General features: G+C 37.6%; 1 protein-coding gene across 3 annotated transcripts in view; it reads left to right on the forward strand.

The window, feature by feature from the left end:
• Kcnmb2 (potassium calcium-activated channel subfamily M regulatory beta subunit 2) overlaps positions 1–23,485 on the forward strand; it is a 311,318-nt gene that overhangs the window by 33,495 nt on the left and 254,338 nt on the right. For 2 of the 3 annotated variants that reach the window (XM_087186547.1, XM_021254420.2), the window contains exon 2: positions 3,463–3,568. The exons of the other annotated variant lie outside the window; for it this stretch is intronic. In XM_087186547.1, coding sequence (XP_087042673.1) covers positions 3,549–3,568 — 20 coding nt within the window. In that variant the 5' untranslated portion in view covers positions 3,463–3,548. The remainder of the gene's footprint in view (positions 1–3,462; positions 3,569–23,485) is intronic. 3 annotated transcript variants of the gene reach the window in all.

A 23,485-nucleotide genomic window follows, 5' to 3' on the forward strand; every position in this document is an offset into this window, starting at 1 on the left:
AGGACAACAGAGTCTGGCACTATATATTGCCATTCTGGGGAAGAAACCAAAATCCAAAATTTGAAGTATGTTTTGTTACTGAATGAGTACCACTTTTCTACCATCATACAATTAGAAATTTTTAAGGCAAACCATCATAAGTCCGAGATCATCAGTATATGCTGCCTATTATGAGATGTGACTAATCAATGTCCAAGCATAAAGAAGCACCAATTCAAGACAATAAAAAGACCATCTAGTGGAATTCAGAAGTGACAATATCCTGCTATGATTCCCACTCCACAGAATTACTAGGAAGATAAGTGCCAATGGTAAATAAAAAGATGTAAAAGCATTTGTGAACCAAGAGACTTTATATAAATATACATGCTCACAATCATAACTAGTATAGAGTAAATGGAATCACAGCAAGTTCCATGCCTAGTAGCTCTCTACCAATCCCAGGTTTTGGAAATTGTATGTAATCCGAATGTGCTTGTGATATGCACTTAGGGTGTCCAACAAAATGAATTTTACCAACTCTGAGATTCACTGGGAAATTCACTGGGAATGCATATATTTATATATTAATATAATATATAATTATATATAATAAGTATATATATTTTCCCCAAAATGCATTTTTTAAATTGAAAGCTTGTCACAAATTTAGAGGTTCCACTCTCAAGTCATTCCACCTCTCTTCAGCACCCCAAGCTTATATAAAGTCAGGTAATAAGCATGGCAAATATTTCAGTTTATTGCTTTTAGTTATGGTCATATAATTACAAGATAAAGGATTATCTGATTTTATAAATATGGGTGGAAAATATTCAATAGGTCACTTTCTATGAGCATTTCCCTCATCGGTCACTAATTCTTCCCTACATGTTAATAGACACAGATTTCTTCCAGGGAATGATCATTTCTCTATAGCCATTGTGTGGGTTTCCCTTAGGTCTTCCAAAATTAGGAAACCTTGTGATTTTGTTTACGTGCAAATTCATAAGAACTAAACATGATTTTACTTGTGAAACAGTATGATTCAGAAAAAAAAAAAACAGGATTATATAATATTTTTACCATTAAAACAGTTGTGTGGTCATGAGCAAGTTATTTTTCTGATACTCAGCCAGGGATTTAGCTCAGTGGTTTGGCTGCCTGCTGTGCAAGCACAAGGACCCGAGTTCAATCCCCAGTAGCAAAAAAAACCTCAAGCACACTAACATTTGCTGGGGATTTAGCTCAGTGGTTCCACCGCCTGCCTCGCAAGCACAAGGACCCAAGTTCGATCCCCGGTACAAAAAAAAAAAAATCAGATACTCAGATCTCCAGTGGTGAAACTAAAGATGGAAAGAAATAGTGTATCTAAACCTTTTATACAAAGTAAGAACACTTTCAAAATGGTATAATTTCAAAATAGTTCATTTGATTATAAAAAGAAAGAAAAATACTGTTTTGAGTTCAGTACAATGTATTGTTTAGGACTTTAAGTAAACAGGTTTAAAGTACACATTATGTACTCCATATGGAATGGTTACCTTAGAGTTATTGCTACATATGAAAATGCATGTTTCAGAAATAAAAAGTTGCAAAATTGCTATTACATATACTAGGATAATTGGCTGTTGAAGATATGATCCAGCTGCTATTTGCATTTCACAAAGTAACATCGCAATTACATTAGGTTGTACTAATCACTGGCTGAATTTTATCTTCTCATCTAAACCAGAATTAAGTTGCACTAATATTTTTTTAAAACATAATAGCAAGTTTCAATCTCTTCTTGGCTTGGAATGTATCAGAAACATTATTTAATTCAGTAGTTGGAAATTATATTCTGTAATTGGAATAGTCAACTCAGAAATTTAAACTATTCAGATAATACTGAGTTACAATACATTGGAACAATAATGATTTAACTTTGATGGGTTCTTTTAACGTGATGACCCCAAGAGCATAGATATTGGAAGCAGAAAATAAATTTTCTTCCCATAGCCAAAACTTGCTAGCTGTGTAATACTGAAAAGTAATTCAACATTTCTGAGGTTCAGATTTATTCCTAAGAATAAGAATTATATCCACCATATTCTTCACAGCTGTTCACAGTGTTTGAGGAACAAATAAGATAATGTATATAAAAACTCTCAAAAAACAACTCTGAAACACTTAAAACAAGAAAGAAAGAATTGGCCAGAGCTAGTAGAACTCCCTTCTTTGGGTTCCAAAGCAGGTTATTCACTGCACTTTGTGGCATTATACTTGTCTACTCTCATGGCCTAAAAGTGATCCAATGACAGGGAGAAGGATAAAGCTGGAATTTATTAGGCCCCTGGCTAAACTATCAGTCCCACCCAGGAAAAACCTATGTTGAAATCACTTATTTAACCAAAAGTGGTCTTATTTTTGTCATTTTTTGTTTGGTTGTTTGGTTGGTTGGTTTTTTTGTCATGTTTTGTGATATCCAACTTCCCCAAGAGGACAAAGGAAATATACAGAAGACAAAAGGCAGTTAGCCTAGGGACTATCCTGGCTGAAGGGGTGCAAACCTCCCTCTCAAAGGACATGGTGTCAGAGCATGGCTTTTCCATTTCAACCAATAACAACTGTAGTTCCCCAGAGTACCCCACTACTCACCATAGAAATCTCTGAACAAGAATGAGAAACTGGTCCAACATTGGAAGATAAGAGGACTTACATTTACACACTAAGAAAAATTGGTGACACACAATGAGAGACAATGCAGGACACTTCCCTGCAGGAAATAGTTACTCTGCTCTTGCAGGAGAGATTGCCTAGTCTGCCACATGCTCTCTCTCACCCTTTCTCCTTCTCAAGAAACAACGTTTGTGTGAAAAAAGATCATATTTCTTTCTTGATTTTGGACCAAACAGTCAGATTTCCACTATATGAATATCAAGAAAGCACCACGCATTCAACTCACTCTCTTGGTAAAAGGGTGAGTTAATTATTACACCTGCTGTTTTTCACTGCTAAAGATTACAGTAACCTCCTTCCTTCCCATTCAGAAACCAAACAGAGCCATCTGAGGCATAGCTACTGTTTACATATTGTATTTACAAGTACCTACAATGCTCTGTTTTCTAGTAAGGAATATTTATCCAGTAACATTTTCAGCTTTAGCAGCTGAGCTCTTCTTGACAGACTGAGAGAGGGGTCCACAGAGGAAAACTCATCATCTGATTAAAGCTTTCAGGCAAATTAAAACTCTCTGGACAGGATCCTCTTTCCTTCACTTAGATTTCAATAAGCAGAAAGTAGATTATCTTTCCAAGCAATTATCAACTCTGAAAGTGCCCGTGGCTTTCAGTCTTCAGCAGAACTTGTTGAAAACAGCATCATGATAATGCACTTGTACAAGCACTAATTTCAATGGCTCTTCTGTCCCACATGATGTATGATGAAATTTATGAAGGTCTGTTTTCCCACCCTCAGGGTCCTTTCTTTTTTTTTTTTCCACAGAGTCAATCTGCCTCATTTAAGTCCAAACCATTATATTAACCATCCCTCTCACTAGACTAAAGAAGTTCTTTTTTGTTATCCATATCATGACCACCATGCATCAAAGGTAGGATCATTATTTTCCACTTATTTTCTCTTCTAGAGACCCAAATTCTTGTAGGAGGAATTTTTAGGGTTGGGAGGGGGAAAGACTCAGAGGCTGGAAATAAATTCTAACATCTGATCTGAATCTTTTAATATACTACTACAGGGGTCCTTCATACTACACTATGTGTAGGGTTAAATCTGACTTCTTTTCCCTACAGATGTAGGGGAGGCTGATTTGTATTTGATCTAGAGACTTAGGCATTGGGAAAAATCTGCCTAATTTTGCTCTTTTATTATTAAAGCAATATAATGCTAGTTTTCTGGGGCAATGTAGTCTCACTTAAAACATGTATAAACTGCTTTATTAGAGATTACAACACCACTGGGAGAGAAAGCAAAAGTGATCATTTATATGATAATGTGAGCTGATAATTTAGGAATAATTCATTCTCATAAATGTTCTTATGCTGCCACATAAGTTTATTTCATAGTGTGTAGGGTAGAAGAGAAGTTCCACCCAGACAATAAAGTCTTTTATAAAGCAATGTGCAATTGACTTTTCTCTGCATGGTAGAGTGGTATTAAAAAAAACTTAGAAAGATTTTAAGGTACGCAGACTGTCACAGCTCCCAGTCATACTGTTTTTCTGTCCTGTTCCCTCATCTTTACCTCATTTACACGAGCAGGGGCAGCTGTGATAATAAACACATTGATGGATCAAAGGGGATTTTGTCGAGAAAATTCATTTGGCATGGGAGATTTGACTAGTTGGATTCTAGCGCTCCTTTAGTCCTGACTTTCTCTTGCCCTAAGCAGGGGTGGAAATAATTTCTAGCTACAGACATCAGCAAAAAGCCAAATTCTAGGGAATTTTTTGGCATGCTTCTGAACAGAAAACACACACGCACAAAAAAAAACAGTAAGTGTGGCAACAAATCACATATGTCAGAGAGTCTGAAGATGGGCTGTTTTAGTTAACATTATATTTCAACTTAAAATAAATCCTGGGTGTTTAAAATCCATTTTAAAAGTCAGTTCCTTATACTTTTTTTTATTTGAAAAGAGGTAAAAGTGATGGAGGAAGGAGGCTTTCTAGACACATGTTACAAAGACAAAAAAACTAGTTGCTAATTTTAAAAATAGTACTGATACAAATTAAAGTTATATTGTGCTTAAAAATTCTACCCTCATTTTCAAGAGAAAGGGGGAGAGTTGGGGAGGAAGAAATAAGAGATAAGAATGAGAAGGGAATAGAGGAAAGAGAAGAAAATAAATAAGGAGAGAAAGACCTTCTGAGATTGTCCAGAAGTTTTCAACTGCAAAGAGAATCCAACTAATATTGGCAGAAGGCTGAGGTAATTACATCATCCTAGTTTTTGAAAAGAGGGAGTGAATATACAGATATAGATAAATAATACATAGATGTTTTCCCTAGACATTTTTCTTCTTAGTGTTTTCCCTATCCTAAGTAACATATGACCACATGCCCTTTGCATTACCCTCACTACAGGTAATTGTTCTGTTCTGTCAAACATGCCTATTTTTGCCTTATGGTCTTTAAAATTTGATATCAAAATTATAAACTGTTCTTCTATACTTCTTTGTAGTACAATATAACTTTTAGGTTTTGAATTTTAACCCAACTGGATTTTATTTGGGACAACAGAGAAGAAATACTTTTTTCTCTGAATGTATTACAATAGACTAGTCTCTCCTCCTTATCTTATTTGAAATGCCACATTTATATTATAATAACAGTAGTGAGGGCAGAGTGGGATGTGAATCCTGTTCTCCATTGGGCTATTTATCTATTAGCCTACTGATATTGTGTGAGACTAACTTCAGTTTTTATGCTGTGTTTTCCTATCTAGTAGGGAAAATTTTCTTCCTGTGTCTTCATTTATCCATTTTTAATAGATAGCTCCTAATACGTTTTCCATCAGAGAACAATTATCCTGGGCTGAGCTAAGACTTGAGAAAGCGTTGAGGAACAGGGAGAAGAAGAAAGGCCCCTGCAGTCGAAGGATCCTTTACCTTCCATAAGCAGAATTCAGTGGTCTTTTCCAGGGTTTTCCTGGTGGAGGTATCCAGGGCTTCTGCCTGACCCCACGAGGTGATGGCAGGCAGCAGAGCACATGCCTTACATCAGGTCCTGCACCAGTCTGGGGAAACTGATCGCGACCACATCAGTCCCTGCCATTAAGAAGCTCAAGGCCTGGCAGGGAAAGGCACCGGTGGGAAAAAAAAGTCTCATTCTCACTGTGAGTTGAATGAGAGGTTAAAAGTTCTGTCACCCATTGTTTCCTGAGGTAAGGTAGAAGAGTTCTAGCAGTGAATAATTCATTCAACTAGCAGGAGACAGACAATTTTCAGGAAACTCTGAGCAGGAAACTACCAAGAAGTAACCAGAACTCCACCCCAGGAATATGGTAACAAACCTCAAATGAAAGCAGCTTCATTTCCTTCTCAACTTTCTTATGTCTGTGTATTCTTTCACTGAAGCAAATTCGTCTGTATAGTAAGGTGATCCCAGCTAAGATAATACTATTTATCAAGTATTTCTTACATATCAGGCATCCATATAAATATATTTATACAATTTTTATTTTTTTAATTTTTAACTTAATGTTTATATACATTGATACCTATCATATGTTTATGTGTGTATATGTTTTATATTGTGTATATATATGTGTGTGTGTGCATATATATATATGTGTGTGTGTGTGTGTATATATATATATATATATATATATATATATCCCCATTTATTCCAGACAGCCACTATGGAAGGTTTTGTTTCACACTTGAGAAACTGAGTCTTGACTATCTATCATGATCATAGGATTGTAGGACATTTAGTAACTACTATTGGGCCCTCTTGGAGAAAATATGAAGATCTATTCAAAGAACTATTGTGAGTAATTCATGATAAAATAGATTTAAAACATGAAACAAGGGCCTGGCATGTAGAAAGTGCTCAACAGCTAATAAATATTCAGGTCACAGAACTATTCTATGGTGTAACAGAGCCCATGTGAATTAAGTGGTTCCCCTCAGGCTTACATCAAATACTAAACACTTACTAGGTTTGGATTTTTAACCAATTTTTATGTTCTTAAAAAAGACCCTTTAGAGAAAAGGTAAGTGTATAAACAAGGAAATTGCTTAAAACAAACACTCATTGTGAAGCAAATGTAATGCATTTTTTAATACAACATTCCAGTTACCCATCTCCCATCTTCCAAACCCTCCAATCAGGTAAATAGCACATTTCCAGACCCCAGATTTCTGACAGAAGCACTCAATGCCCTGTGAAATCACTAAATTGTGTTGGCATGTTCGGTTCTGCCTGAGTTCACAATCAAACACGAGCTCCTGTGCTGATCTCCGCACCGCATCTCCTCATTCCTGCAGGCAGGGAAGGTGGCTCAAAACCAGTCAGTGGGTCACAGGGACTCAGACCACAGCTTCCATTCAGCCCACGCCCCACCAGCCAGCCGGCACTCACACCTGAAAATAGACTGTAAGAGGCATATTAAAGAGCCGTGACCAGGCCAGGCCAGAGTTTTATAACCCGGGCCCAGAGAAACCATTCAGCAATCCTTGCTGGTCAATTCATTGAAGTGGCAGAACAGCAGGGAAACCAACAGCTTGGTTTCAGAACTCCGTTCCACCAGAAAGACAGACATAACATTTTGAATTTTTCATCCTGAGCTGGTGATCTTTTTAATAATCTCTATGTCTCAACTTACAAAGAAGGGAGATCAAGAGAGAGCTGTCCTTATATCGATGAACTAAATATTACTGGCCCAGAAGTGTGACCCTGGGCAGGGTGGGCTGGCATGAGATTAAAGTGCCACCCCTTTTAGGTTTAGGAAGGCTTAACCAGAAAGTTGTATTGAACCATTTTCATGCTTCTTCCTCTTACCTTTCTTCCTTCACTCTCCCATTTGCTGCTAGTTCATAGTGACAAATGGTCATTGAGAAGAAAGACAGATAAATGGGTATTTAGGAGAAGAGTATGTAAAACAATTCTGTCCAATTTTTCCACCCCTTTGTCTCCCTTCTATAAACATACTTTTCCACCCCAAAACTGGGGATTCAGGACAGTGGTAATGGGCTTGCCCAGCATTCTCAAGGCCCTGTGTTGCACCCCTAGTATCTCAAAAAAAAAAAAAAAAAAAAAACCTCAGCTATATTGGTGTTGGATTTGGGAAAGGGAGGAGCTTTTCAAAATTCTTTAAATTTCCATTTTCAAATAGGGATGCTTTTTTCTTTGTTCATATTTGTCACTTTATTCTTTTGCCATAATATGTAACATAATTATATTGTTATATTAACTTAGGCAGAGATTAAAGGGAAAATCACCCAGGGCCCCAATTCTTGGGCATAAATGTTGATATTTATTCAGAATTCTATGTAGCAGTCACATCTCCATGAGCTATATGCATTATCTTGTTCAATCTTCAAAATACTAGGAAGTAGACATTATTGTTATCACACTTACTAGTTGGAATTAAGATTCAGAGCAGCTGAGTAACTTACCCAGCATTACACCACTTGTAATTGGTGAAGACACTACCCAAACCCACAAAGTCAGATTCCAGTGCACAAGCCTCCAACCACCCTTCTTTCACATAATGCTTTAATCCTTTTTAAAAAGGAGTTTGGGTCTTATTGTACTTGAAATTTTGGAGTGAGATTGTTATTCTCTTTCCTCCAAGAAAGGAGATTTGCGTTTCTTATTTGAATAAAAGAAAGGCAAGTCAACTAATTTTATATATTTCAAAGCAGTCTATGATGTTGTGTGAGCCACTAAAAGAAAAAAATGAAGATTAGTGACTGCAGGGAAGTCACTTTAGAATTGTATCCAGGGATCTTGTAAAAAGTGCAATCTAGGATAGAGAACTAGTATCATAAATCATTTTTTTTTCATTTAGTACTGGAGATTGAACCCAGGGCCTCACATATGCCAGGAAAGTGCTCTACCACTGAGCCAAATCCCCAGCCATTCTAAATTTTACTGTGAGACAAGATCTCACTATGTTGCCCAGGCCAACCACAAACTTGTAGCCCTCCTGCCTCAGCCTCCTGAGTAGCTGTCATTAAAAGCTTACACCAACGAAGCTTGGTTATATAAATCATTTTTTGATGAATCTTCATGTAAAGTAATTCTCATTCTCTCATGGTCCGTCCACAGAGCTTAGAAGTCCCATAGACAAATCTCCAACCTGTCCACATCTGATTGATATTAAATAATTCAGATCAACAAATATTCACTTGAAGAATGAACATTTATGTGAATCTGCCAAAAAGTAGAGTGAGTGGACTGTAACATTTCACATTCTTGTCTCTGACTGTGAAAATCACCAGACTTTTATCTCTCTTCCATTCTTCCATTCTCCACTTTTCCTAGAACCCGCTCAATGAGCTTCCAGGTACAAAAGAATGAGGAACTTGTGGCTTCCACTTCTTGAGACGCAGTCCTTGTGCTTAGCCCAAAATCCCCAAGGGCAGTTAATGATCCCTTCTCTTTGCCTCAGGCCAGCCCTCCCTCAAGAAGCCTGCAGTGAAGGCAGGCAGCCCTGCTGAGGAGCACAGAAGCTACCAGCCCTCTCTGGGCCTCCATTGTTGTGTGCTGCAATAATCTCACTCATCGAGAGGGAGAGGCAGCTTGCCCTTGGGTTTCGGTACTCTAGTTTAACCTGAAGCTCCAGAGCCTTTCTCCTCTAGGCAAATCCCTTCATTTCCTTGGACACAGTTGCTGCTCTCTAAATTGAAGGGATGCGTTTCCAGCAGCGCTTTCCTGTGAAGCCCTGGGGCTCTGATGTACAATATCATGTCTGCTGGTTATCAGCAGGTTGAGAGGATCAGGCCTCACTTTCCCTGACCTCCTGGCTGCATTCAGAGCAGCTCTGCCTTTATCTTTTTATATTTGGAGGTTCTATATAAAACTTTGCTTCAAAAAAGGGATTCTGCCACTAAATTCTGTTTTCTGGTGAGAATTACTGGATTAGATGATTCCTATGCAATCTTTTAAAATAACCCAATTTGTATATTTCCATGCAAGGCCAAAGGAGGGCACCCCCGCCCCCTTGTATCAGTAGCCTACTTGTTTTCCTTGGCTTTGGTTTTTCCTTTACTTTTGCTTGCAGTATTTATGGAGGGTCTGAATTATCTTAATTATACCAGCAGCTACAGATCATGTTCTGGCAACCTGATACGTGATCTCTCACTCTCAACCCTCAAGCAAACCATTTCTGAAAGCATAGATTGACTGCATTATTTCAGACTGTGAGAAAGCAAGAATTCTATGTGGAAATCAAAGGCAATGCTGAGCAGTCTCTGCCCCCATAAAAGAATGACCGTATCTGGTTCATAAGCCAGAGAGGTGCACTGAGAACAAAGACACCATTTAACGTTTATGTTTACGTTAAATTCTCTTGAGAAATGATGCATATGTAAACTGCATCCAATTCAGAAAAATTTGACTCCAACTGCCAGAAAAGTATAGCTGGATTCATCCTTATCATGTTATGTCTGACCGGACAAGAAGGGCTCTCTCATAGTCTAAGTGTGCTTTCCACAAAAAGAGATATCAGGAAAAGAGATTTTTAAATATATGTTAAATATTTGTTTGGTAAACTCCTTGTTTGTGACTACATATTTAGTTCATTTAAAACATTCTCAAACCATTGTACATAGACCATCTGCATTAGCCTCATGGCAAGGGCTGTTTTTGAAAAATGAAGGTTTCTCTTGAATCACAATCTCTGAGAGAAAAGTTTGGGTGCTTATCATGCTTTCCAGGGCTTCAAAAACACCCCAAAGCTTCTCTCCCTGCCCCCGTTAGAATATAGCCTGAGAAAACATCATTTATGGATTCCAAATATATTGTATTTTGCCCACCAAGAATATGAGGCTTAGCAGTCCCTTCACCACCTAATTTTCTTGTTTCTAAAATGAAGTAGGGCAGTAAGGACTCTGGTATTGGGGTGGAGTATTACAGATAATCTCTCAATTCCCTGCCAACCTTAACATGTTATTCCAGAGGTGGAGGTCAATTTAAGCTTGAAGACCAAGCAGTTTATTACCTAGCTACTTTTCAGTTTGAGCTATTATCCACAATATGGTACACAGTCAACCTGGAGAAACAGAAACTTTTAAAATATTTATGTACATATTTATGATGTGTGAAATGGGAAATGATACATCTGGGAGCAAGTAGCAGAAATGAAAAAAGTGTCTAATAAAATAAGCAAACCAGTAAGAAATCATACATCGGGCCGGGGATTTAGGTCAGTGGTTCCGGCACCCGCCTCGCAAGTGCAAGGTCCCAAGTTCGATCCCCGGTACCAAAAAAAAAAGAAATCATGCATCACCTGACTCAGTTCTTCCTACAGGGACAATGGAATGAAATCTGTCTTGGCATTCATAATTAAACATGCTTTAGACTCTAGCCAACAAGTACTGCATCAAAAAACATGATCTGGCCCTTAGTCTGTTTTTTATTGAATAAGTTAAATTTCTTAAACTTATTTCTGAGCAGTTTTTCAAGTTACTGATGTGAATTCTCCTTACCACGATCTACTTGAAAACCAGTGGGTGACAACGTTTTCTTTTGTTGTTTTTAACCAATTTTTTGTCCAATGGACATTTAATGTTTATAGTATGACATTTCTACTTCCTGAATGATTCTCATCATCCTCTCTTTACTACCAATGCTCCTGACATATCCCTTGCCTATGTCATTGCACCATTTTTTTCTCTTTCAATATATCTTCCACCGTAAATTCTTAAAATGCAACTGATTATATCACTCTTGCGTTAAAATCTCTTCTTTGGTTATCTATTACTTACTGGGTAAAGCCAACCTCTTGATGTGACATAAGAGGCAGCTAATTATTTTCTAATTCTGAACATGCCAAGTACTTTGACAACCTCAAGTTTAAGCTGTTTTCTCCTTCAAGAATTTCCTCCTCCCTCCTTCCTTACCTACTCAGTGTACTTCACATGTTTAACCAACAGCAGAAAGGCCAGCAAGGCAAAACTAAAATGAAGAATATTAAAAAATAAAGTGGAAGGCAGAAAAGTGAACTTGAGCTCTGAATGAGGTAGAAAGTCAGTGGAAGGAAGATAACAAAGGTCAACACTGAAGGTCTATTCTGTATTTTAAAGGCTCGCTCTGGTTGCAATGATAATATTTGCGTGAGTGGAGAATATGAAATCAGGAGCAGGGAGACCAATTTGTACACTACCCTGAACATGAAATTAGTTTGGAAGCAGTAGAGACAGTGGAAAGTTAATAGAGTCTGTTTATATTTTGAATTGGTAAGATCTGTTGATGAATTGATGTACAGTGTGAGAGAAAGAAGACATCAAGGATGATCCTCAAGTTTAGGTCTAAAGCAATTACAAAATTGGAGTAGTCAGTGGCTGGGGAAGAATTGAAGGAACATGTTTGCAAGGTTGGAAGTTCAGTTCCATGGTGTTCAATTTGGGATACCTGTTAGCACTCAAGAGGGCGTATCTTGTAGGGAGCCAGATATGTGACCTGAACTTCAAGTGGGCAGTTGCATCTAGAGGAACTCACTTGGAAGTTTTAGACATATAAGCATTATTGATTAGTGAGTATGGATATAAAACAGAATGTTAACACATGAAAAGCACTTTTAAAGTTAGATGAATGGATAAAGGAATGACGTATACTGACTGAAATCCCAATTTACGAAGTAAAGTGAATAATACAAAGGTCTCACTTCAGTATCACTTGAGAAATTTTATTCTTCACTCCTTTCCTTTATGGAGAACTTGTTGACAATTTTCATTTCCAAGGGCATACTTCTAATGGACTTATTTATTAGGCTAATATAGACATAGTGGATACAATTGTTCTAAAATTGAATTACTCACATCTTCTCACTTTGTGCTTTAGTGGTGATACTTTTGCAAAAAGAAGCAAAAATCAATACATTAGCATGATGAAGCTGTCGAGATTCAGATGAATATCACAACTAAAAGAAGTGTTTATGCACATTAAAAATTCCTCGCATCTTCATGTGATGGTGTTCAGTTTGCAACGTGCTTTATCATCCATTATCTCTCTGTGACTCTCCATCTCGTGACATCCACTCCACATAATAGGCAGTTGAGTGTTATTATGCTCAATTTAAATTTGAGGAAGTAAGGCTCAGCAGGTGGAGTGGTCTATTGAGCTGAGAATGGGTCCTTGTGGTAAGCATCCTCGTTGCCCAAGTGCTTGCCTCACTTTTGTTGGTCCCTTCATCAAAGAGCCTGAGGTCTTCCCCATCTTTAGCTTGGCTGCCAATAAAACGTTCGCAGAATAACAAGTAACACAAGTAATTTTTACATTTCAAACTGAAAACTGAGAAAATGAGTAGTCATTACTTGAGAGCATTCAGAAGATCTGCTGGACTACATGTGTTGCTGGTCTAGGTTAATCACCAAAAATACGCTCAGACAACGTATCTTGAGCTCTCCAAAAAAAGCACAGTAGAGGGACAGAATGATGAAATGTAGATGTTTTTTGGATTCATCTCATTCAGTCACTTCATCCCTTTGTCAGTCTTTACCACTCTTGCACTTGGATTTGTCCCCATAGACCCCAAGGCATTGAATCCCATCTTGATGCTCAATCCTAATCCCCTGAACACTGTTTGTCACAGTCACCTGCATCCACATTCTGAATACCTATTTTCAATTTTAGTAACCTCTTCTCAACAAATTCTAATTCAGAATAAGAACAAATCCATAGAGTTTTCAATTTGCCACATCCTTGGTCTTTATCTGCCTTATCTAAGATGCACAGAAATCCTACCAGAAAAATATGTTTCTATTTTACAAGTGAGGAAGTGAAGTCAGAAAGGCTAACCTATTTTCTGTATGGAAATCAGATGAGTTTAGACAAGACCTCAAGTCTGTATACCTCCAAAGACCACTCTTTCCCAAATTCTGCTCTCCTACCTCTCCTCAGGACCAAGTCCCATTCTCCATAAGACAACATCAAATGTGAGCCACATTAAAGTACACTTTTTCCTCTGGGTGTGTTTAATCGTTTCATGCTTCTGCTTAAATGTTTCCAAGAAATTTTGCATGCTCTCCTTTCAACCCTACCCCCACATCCCTACCACTGCCACCTTGAAAACTGTCTAAATGTTGTTAACAATACTGAAGTCTGGGAATGAGCCAGATACCTTAAAGCCAGCCAAATTGAAAAGAACTTCCATGTTCTAAAAAGCAAAACTTTCAATTTTCCACCAGACCTTAAATCATTTTTTCAAATAGCTGCCATAAATTGTACGAAACCAAATGCATGACTTCTTTGGGAACTTCCTTCACTGAATACATCCATCGTAGAGCTTGATTCAAGTCAAGGTTTCCATATGGCTGAGGAAGAAAGAAGAGGGTCTGCAGGGTTCCATCCTGAGGCTCAGCCTTCCTGGGTGTCTCTGCTTTTACTCTCATGCAGATGCAATGCAAACGTGTCCCCCAAATGAAGGGGATCAGGAGACGCATGTAATTATTTGCATTTAAAAATGTACTTATTCTTGAGGAATCTACAGACAGTTTAGATGCAATGATCTCAAGACATTCACTTAATCTGGTCATTTGTTAAATGTTCATGTTCTTCTCAGATTAAAAATTAATTAATTCAATATAGTTGGAGTTATATTAATATAGACTTGACCAAAAAATATATCCTGAGAGATTCATAAAAGAACAAGGCAAGTCACACATTCTCAAGCTATCTGCACTAAACAGACATGGTAGGGACGAGTTCAAGTCACATGCTGACATTCTTGTACCTCCCACTCATCACGGATTTTTTACCACATCATAAAAGAAATCCTCAGCCAGTTGGAAATCATTGCCTTGCTGAATCGATTAGAGTTGTAAGGCACACTGAATGTTATGTTGATTGTGCTGTTAATAGGTTCAAAGATACACACATACAGCTCAGTAACCACTCCATTAATGTCTAGTTTAAGCCCTATTTCCAGTATCACCATTATGGAGGAGAAAATTACCCATAGGACACAGCCACTGGGAACAATGAGAGTTGCTAGTAAGTGTGCAGACCCCACTTTAAGTACTTCTGCTCATGACATGTGCCCTGCCCTGAGTTTGCACAGCCAGGCCAACTGAATATCAGCAGGGAGTTTTGATTGCAATGAAATTGGCATGCAAAGCATGAGAGCAAAGGCAAAAATCACACTGTCATTTTCACTTATGGATGGAGGGAGACAACAAAACACAGCATTAACCATGTGGTGCATTGAGACTCCTCAAGCAGAAATATTGATGGTGCTCCAGTAGCACAGTGTCAATAATTTCACATAAATATGCTTCAGGGATGTATTTTGCACCACCCCTTTTCTCAACTCTGCCATGAGTTGTGATTGACATGGTTATGAGCAAAGTATTGAGGTGGTGATTTTCATTTTTCTCTCTTTGACAAAGTCATAGTAGTGAAAACTGGCCCTGTTTGTAATCTCCTTAACTGCAGCTCCCTCTTTTGTATTGGCACTGCAATATTCAAATGCTAAAATGTTGGAGAAGGACTAGCAAGAAAAATGAATCATGGAGCCTTAATATATGTCTTTTTATTAGTACATGTTTGCAACACATAATGAACACAATCATCAGAGGAAGTTGGTACATGTACATATAGCATCTTAATTCTTTTAACTCCCCTTCCCCTTCCCCCTCCCCTCTCTTTCTAAATCTCCCTAGATCTCCTTTCCATCTGCAGAAGGACTACTTAGGCTCTGACATCAGCTTCTGAATCTCTCCCTAAGGCATAGTCCTGAACTCAGATAACTGACCTTTCCACTGCCAGCTCTCCACCTAAACCTGTTGAAAGAGTTTGGTGGCTTGAACTCAGAATTTTGTAGAGGACTCTGGGTTTGAGTCCAGCCTAATGACAGGTATAAAGCAGCACCTTTCTGTGATTCAAATTATAGATAAAACAGGACAGAAATTGTTATACAGAGGTGGAGTGATCAAACTGTCTAGAAATCTAATAGATGTTCTATGTATTCATTCATTTGCCCACTCATTCAGCTTTTCTAAAAAATATATTTATTGGTACATTTTAGGTATACAATATGTTTGCATTTATCATTGGGTGCTTGTACCTGAACATGATGTATCTTAGCTCTTATTTTTCCCCATTATCTGTGCTCCCTTCCCTATTTACATAGGTTTTGTTTCCATTTTTTTTTCTTTCTCATAATTTTTCCTTTCCCTTCTTTCCTTTCCCCTTCCCCTCAAGCCACCCCTACACCTTTGAACCTTTTCCTATTTCAAATTATCAATTATTCATTTTAATCATTTTCATCCTTATTTAGACTTTCAGTTTCTCACACTAGAGAAACTATTCGGTATTTACACATATGTCCTATTTATTTCACTTAACAGTATGGCCTCAATATGCATCCATTTAGCTATAAATGTCTCTAGTTTCTCAAGCTTTATGCCTGAGTAGTACTCCATTTTATAAAAAAAAAAAAAAAACCCACAACTTCTTTATCCAGTTTCCAGTGGATGGGCACTTAGGCTGCTTCCAAGCTTTAGCTATTACAAACTGTGCTGCTATAAACATAGGTGCACATATATCACTGCGGTATGATTCTTTTAATTCTTTGGGGAAGATACCCAGTAGGGGAATAGCTGGGTCAAATGGAACCTGTAGTCCTAGTCCTTTGAGGTATCTCCATACTGATTTCCACAATGGTTGCACCAGTCTGCACTCCCACCAGCAATGGAGAAGCGTTCCTTTCTCTCCACACCCCCACCAGCATTTGTTATTGGTTGATTTCTTGATAGCAGCCATTCTTTGTGGGGTGAGGTGTAATCTCAGTGTTGTTTTCATCTGTATCTCTCAAATGACCAGTGATGTTGAATATTTTTTCATATATTTATTTTCTGCTTTTACTTCTTTGTCTGAGAAATGTCTGTTCATTTTAGATGCCCATTTTTGAATTGGGTCTTTGAATTTGGGGGGTCTGATTTTTTTCAATTCTTTATATATTCTTGATAGTAGACCTTTGTCTGAGGTACAGCTGCTAAAAATTTCTTCCCACATTGTAGGTTGTCTCTTAGCTCTGTTGGTAGTTTCTCTTGCAGTGCAAAAGCTTTTTAATACAATGAGATCCCAGTTGTTGATTCTTTGTGTTAGCTCCCGGGCTACTGAGGATTTGTTCATAAAGTCTTTTCCTATGTCAATGTCATCAAGAGTTCTACCGAACTTATCCTTCACTTTTCACTCATTCATTCTTCCTGGTAAGGACAATTATCCTAAGGATGCATCAGACATAGTGGGAGAGAGAGACAGAAGGAAAAAGCTATGATTATATTACTTCACTGATCAGAAAAGAGAGGAAGAGTAGGGGCAGAGGAAGAGGGAGGGATGAACCAACATGAAGTTGGTGATATTTGAGCTGTGCTGTCAAGGTGGAATTTCAATCTGTGAGGGAATAAAACAGAAATGGCCAGAGCCAGAAGGAACAACTGAGAGGGGAGGCAGGGTTTGAGTGCCCAAAGCCCAAGAACCCTCATTTGATCTGGAGTGTGTGGGGCCATGTTGAAGTTCAACAAAAATGAGGGAAGATCAGATCCCAAGGATCTCTTCCCATGTTAAGGATTGTGTATGCTTTCCTCTAAAACAGCTATTTCCAGTTCTGGCTGTATATCACCCTTGGGAAGCTTTTGAAGTACACTCACCCCATCCCAAGAAATTTGATTTATTTGGTTTGGGGAGGGTCTTGAGGTTGAAATTTTCAGTGCTATTCAGGGACAGCTGGGACTGAGTGTCACACTACAGGGTTTGTGTTGAAGATGTTTAAGAAAGGAAATGTCAAGGTCAGTTATGTGTTCTGCAAAGACAAGCCCTGCAGATTTGTACAGTTGAGAGAGATGAAACCAGGTAGGAAGTTAACATGAGCTACTAGAACAGAGATTTTCAAACTGTAGTTCACCAAAACTATAGTTTCATGAAGTTTTTACTTGAGTTAAAAACATTTGCTTTCAATTTGTTTTTTAAAGTATTTAATTACCATTTAAAAGAAAAATTGACAAAAAATCAAATGTGATATAGATCAAATTTTAACGCATTAGCAATGGCTGAATTCGTGTTCCCAAATTAATTCGATGAAGATTCTCCAGAGATTTTTATTGTTGATTAGCCTGGACTTGTAGGACAAGCTATTTTTAAAAAAAGGAAAAAGAGTCACCACACTACAGAAAATTTTAAAATGTGGTACGACCATATCAGAACACACATTGAATGTTAAAGATAAATGGCCACTTGCAAACACAGATTTCAAATATTTTGTGTTCTTCAAACTAATTTTCCTCATACACTGATGCCTTATTTGATGCATTTAATTTTTTAAATTGTGGTAAAAAACACATAATATAAAATTTACCATCTTAATCATTTTTAAGTCTGAGGTTCAGTAATATTAAGTATATTCACACTGCTGTGCAACAATTCTCCAGAACATTTTTATCTTGCAAAACTGAAACTCTGTAACCATTAAAGTACAGCTCCTCATTCCCTCTCCCCTATCTAGCCCCTGGCAATCAGCATTCTATCTTCTGTGTCTACTAAATACCTCATACAATGGAATCCTGCAGTATTTGTCTTTTTTCCTTTTCAAATAAAAATTTAATTACTTTAACTAAAATAGTATGTATAACATAGCTTCATTCTTATTCACGATTTGCCTATTTATCTATTCCATCTGTGAGTCTGCCTAACCATCCATTCTTTTCCTATTAGCACATATTAATTATACATATTAATGGTGTTCAGAGTGATATTTTTATACATGCATCTAGCATGCATTGATCAAATCCAAACTCGGTTTCCCACCATTGTCTCACATACTCCTTTATCAAATTCTAGTAATCATTATTCTACAGTAATGCCTCAGTTGACGAAAGAGCTGATTGGTTTGAGAACAGAAGTGTTTGGCAAAATTTTCTTTCTGTCTTCTTTTTGCTTTTTATTAAATTATTTTATTGGTACATTGTAGGTATACAACACAATTACATTTCTCATTGGGAATTGTGCCTTTACATAATGCATCTTGGTTCTTATTTTTTCCCCATTCCTAGCCCTCCCTTCGCGCCCTCCACCCTTCCCTATTTACAAAGATTTTATTTCCATTATTTTCATTTCTCATCATTTTTCCTTTCCCTTCTTTCCTTTCCCCTGCCCCTCCCACTACCCCTACCCCTTTGGACCTTTTCTTCCTATTTTACATTATTGATTATTCATTCTAATCATTGATACATTTTAGGTATACAATATAATGACATTCATCATTGGAAATTTGCACCTTTACATAGTCTCTCTTGGTGCTTATTTTTTCACCCTTGCCCAGTCCTCCCTTCAACCCCTCCATTCCTCCCTATTTACAAAGATTTTGTTCCCATTTTTCCATTTTCTCATATTAATCCCATTCCCTTCTATCCTTTTCCCTAGCCCTCCCACTTCCTTCCCCTTTGCCCCTTTTCTTCCTATTTCACATTACCTATTATACATTTAGCCCTTATTTACACTTTCAGTTTCTCACACCAGAGAAACTATTCAGTATTCATCCATGTGTGTCCTATTTATTTCACTTAAGAGTATCACCTCAATGTGCATCCACTTAGCTATAAATGTCTCTAATTTCTCATTTTTTATGGCTGAGTAGTACTCCATTTTATTAAAAAAACACATTTTCTTTATCCAGTCTCCAGTTGATAGGCATTTGGGCTGTTTCCAAGTTTTAGCTATTACAAACTGCGCTGCTATGAACATGGGTGCACATATATCACTGTGCTATGATTCTTTCAGTTCTTTGGGGAAGATCCCCAGCAGTGGAATAGCGAGGTCAAATGGGACTTCCAGTCCTAGTTCTTTCAGGTATCTCCATACTGATTTCCACAGTGGTTGCACCAGTCTACACTCCCACCAGCAGTGGAGCAGGGTTCCTCTTTCCCCACAGTCCCACCAGCATTGGTTATTGGTTGATTTGATGATAGCAGCCATTCTTTCTGGAGTGAAGTGGAATCTCAGCATTGTTTCTATTTGCATCTCTCGAATGACCAGTGTTGTTGAACATTTTTTCATGTATTTATTCGCTATTTCTACTTTTCTGTCTGAGAAATGTCTGTTCATTTCCGATGCCCATTTTTGGATTGGGTCTTTAAATTTGGGAAGTCTGATCTTTTTAAGTTCTTTATAGATTCGAGATAGTAGACCTTTGTCTGAGGAAGAGCAGGTGAAGATTTTTTCCCACATTGTGGGTTGTCTCTTCACACTGCTGGTGGTTTCTCTTGCTGTGCAGAAGCCTTTTCATAAGAAGAGATCCCACTTGTTGATTGTTTGTGCTAGTTCACAGGCAACTGAGGTTTTGTTCATAAAATCTTTTCCTACACCAATGTCTTCAAGGGTTCTACCTAACCTCTGTTCCAACTGGTTCAGAGTTTCTGTTTTAATATTTAGATCTTTAATCCATTTTGATTTTAATTAGTGCATGGTGAGAGATACAGGTCTAGTTTTAATCTTTGGCAAGTTGAAGCCCAGTGTTTCCAGCACCATTTATTAAAGAGGCTATCTTTCCTCCAGTGAGGGTGTTGGGCTCCTTTATCAAAGATGAGATGACTGAGTGTGTCTGGCGTTGTTTCTGCATCTTCTAATCTGTTCCACTGGTCCTCAAGTCTGTTTCTTTGCCAGTTCCATGCTGTTTTATCACAGTAGCTTTGTAGTACAGGTGCAGGTTGGGGATTGTGATACCCCCTGCCATGTCTCTGTTACCTAGAATTGCTTTTGCTATTCTGGGTCTCTTCTTGTTCCAAATGAATTTTTGGATTGTTTTCTCAAGGTCCATGAAGTATGCTGCTGGGATCTCAATTGGAATTGCATTGAATCTATATAGCAGTTTTGGAAGTATGGCCATTTTCACTATATTAATCCTTTCTACCCAGGAGAAGGGGATGTCTGTCCATTTTCTGATATCATCTTCAATCTCTCTTTTCAGAGTGCCATAGTTTTCAGAGAAGAGGTCTTTCATTTCTTTCGTTAGGATGATTCCTAGGTATTTCAGTTTTTTGGATGCTATTGTGAAAGGAATTATTTGTCCTATTTTGCTCTCAGTGAGTCTGTCATTTGTTTAGAGGAAAGCTATTGATTTTTGTGTGTTGACCTTGTAACCAGCTACTTGACTGAATTTGGTTATTAAGTCTAGAAGACTTTTGGTGGAGTTCTTGGGGTCTTCTATATAGAGTATCATGTCATCTGCAAATAATGACAATTTGACTTCTTCATTACCTATCTTTATTCCTTTTATTTCTTTTTCTTGTCTAATTGCCATGGCTAATGTTTCCAGAACTATACTGAACAAGAGTGGTGATAGTGGGCATCCTTGTCTTGTTCCTGATTTTAGTGTGAAGGATTTCAGTTTGTGACCATTTAGTATGATATTGGCTGTTGGTTTTTCATAGATGGTTTCTATCAGTTTGAGGTAGAGACCATCTATTCCAATTTTTTGGAGGATTTTTATCATAAATACATGTTGGATTTTGTCAAATGCTTTCTCTGTGTCTATGGAGATAATCATATGGTTTTTGTCCTTGGCTCTATTGATATAGTGTATTACATTGATTGATTTTCATACATTGAACCATCCCTGCATCCCTGGGATGAATCCCACTTGATCAGGGTGTATGATCTTCTTGATGATCTTCTGCATTCTATTTGCCAGTATCTTATTAAGGATTTTTGCATCTATGTTCATTAGTGAGATTGACCTATAGTTCTCTTTTTTGGTTGGGTCTTTCTCTGCTTTGGGAATCAAGGTGATGCTTGCTTCCAGGAATGAATTTGGGAGTATTGCTTCCCTTTCAATTTCATTGAAGAGTTTACACAGTAGTGGCAGCAGTTCCTCTCTAAATGTCTTGTAGGATTCAGCAGTGAAGCCATCAGGGCCCGGGCTTTTCTTAGTTGATAAGTTTTTAATTACATTTTCATTTTCATTCGTTGATATTAGGTTGTTCAGAATTTTTAGGTCTTCTTCATTCAACTTTGGTAATTCATATGTATCTAGGAATCTGTCCATTTCTTCTGTGTTGTCCATCTTATTGGCATATAGGTTCTGGAAGTAGGTGTTGATGATCCTCTGGATTTCTGCTGGGTCTGTTGTAATTTCACCCTTTTCATTCCTAATTGCATGGATTTGGGCCTTTTCTTTCCTTTTTCTGATAAGGTTGGCTAAAGGTTTGTCAATTTTGTTGATTCTTTTGAAGAACCAACTCTTGGCTTCATTGATTTTTTGTATCATTCTCTTAGTCTCCATTGCATTGATTTCTCCTCTGATCTTTATAATTTCCTCCCTTTTATGACATTTGGCGTTGTCCTGTTCTTCTTTTTCTAGAAGCTTGAGGTGCAGCATCAGGTTGTTTTATTGGGATCGTTCTGTTTTCCTAATATGAATATTCACTGCTATGAATTTCCCTTGTAAGACTGCTTTCATTGTGTCCCATAGATTCCAATATGTTGTATTGTCATTGTCATTTAATTGAAGGAACTATCTGATTTCTTCTTTAATTTCCTCTGTGACCCATTGGTTATTCAAAAGTGTGTTGTTCAATATCCACATGTTTATGAAATTTTTCCAGTTCCTTTTCTATGGATCTCCAATTTCATCGCACTGTTGTCTGATAATATACAGGGGATAACTTCAATTCCTTTGCACTTGCTTAAACATGTTCTCTGTGTGAGTATGTGGTCTATTTTGGAGAATGACCCATGTGCAGCTGAGAAGAATGTGTATTCTGATTTTGTGGGGTGGAAGACTCTGTAAACATCTGTTAAGTTCATTTGTTCAAGAGTTCAATTGAGTTCTAGTATTTCATTACTTATTTTTAGTCTAGTTGATCTATCTATTTGTGACAGTGGGGTGTTGAGGTCCCCCACTACAATTGTCTTAGTGCATATATGACTTTTCATGTCCGTTAGTATTTGTTTTATATAGTTGGGTGCACTAGTGTTTGGTGCATAGATATTTATGATTGTCATCTCTTCCTCTTAGATTCTTCCCTTTACAAGGATGTAGTGTCCTTCTTCATCTCTCTTCATCAGTGTTGGTTTGAAATCTACTTGATCTGCCAAGAGGATAGCTACTCCTGCTTTTTTTCGGGTTCCTGTCACATGGAGTATTGTTTTCCACCCTTTAACTTTCAGTCTATAAGTTTCCTTTTGAATGAAGTGTGTTTCTTGTATGTAGCATATTGTTGGATTTTGCTTCTTGACCCATTCTGCCAGTCTATTTTTTTTGATTGGTGAATTGAGACCATTAAAGTTGATGGTTCTACCTGAAACGTATTGACTTGTCATTGCCATGACTTTTTCTTTTTGTTGGGTTCTCCCTCTTTACATTTAATTTCTTGTCATGCCAGATGGGTTCATTCTGCTTTGCTTCCTGGGGTTGTGATCCTCAATGTCTGTTCCTAGGATATTGTGTAAAATTCTCTGGAGTGCTGCTTTGGTGTTCATGAAGTTCCTAAGGTGCTCTTTGTCATGAAAGTATCTTATTTCTCCATCCATTTTGAAAGATAGTTTTGCAGGGTACATCAATCTGGGTTGGAGGCTGTTTTCTTTTAGGGCTTGGAATATGTCACTCCAAGCTCTTCTTGCCTTGATGGTTTGTGTTGAGAAGTCTGCTGTGATTCTGATGGGCTTTCCTTTGTATGTGATTTGTTGCTTTTCTCTGACTGCTTGGAGAACTTTGTTCTTCTCTTGTGTTTCTGGAATCTTAACAATTATATGCCTATGTGTAGATTTTTTTTTTGATCAAGGCTATTTGGAGTCCTATATGCCTCACTTATCTGTATGTCAAGCTCTTTTCCCCTCCTTCGG

Source organism: Heterocephalus glaber, unplaced genomic scaffold, assembly GCF_053883595.1.
Source record: "Heterocephalus glaber isolate CG9 unplaced genomic scaffold, H.glaber_assembly_v1.0 deba00001504, whole genome shotgun sequence".
NCBI classification, from domain to species: Eukaryota; Metazoa; Chordata; class Mammalia; order Rodentia; family Bathyergidae; genus Heterocephalus; species Heterocephalus glaber.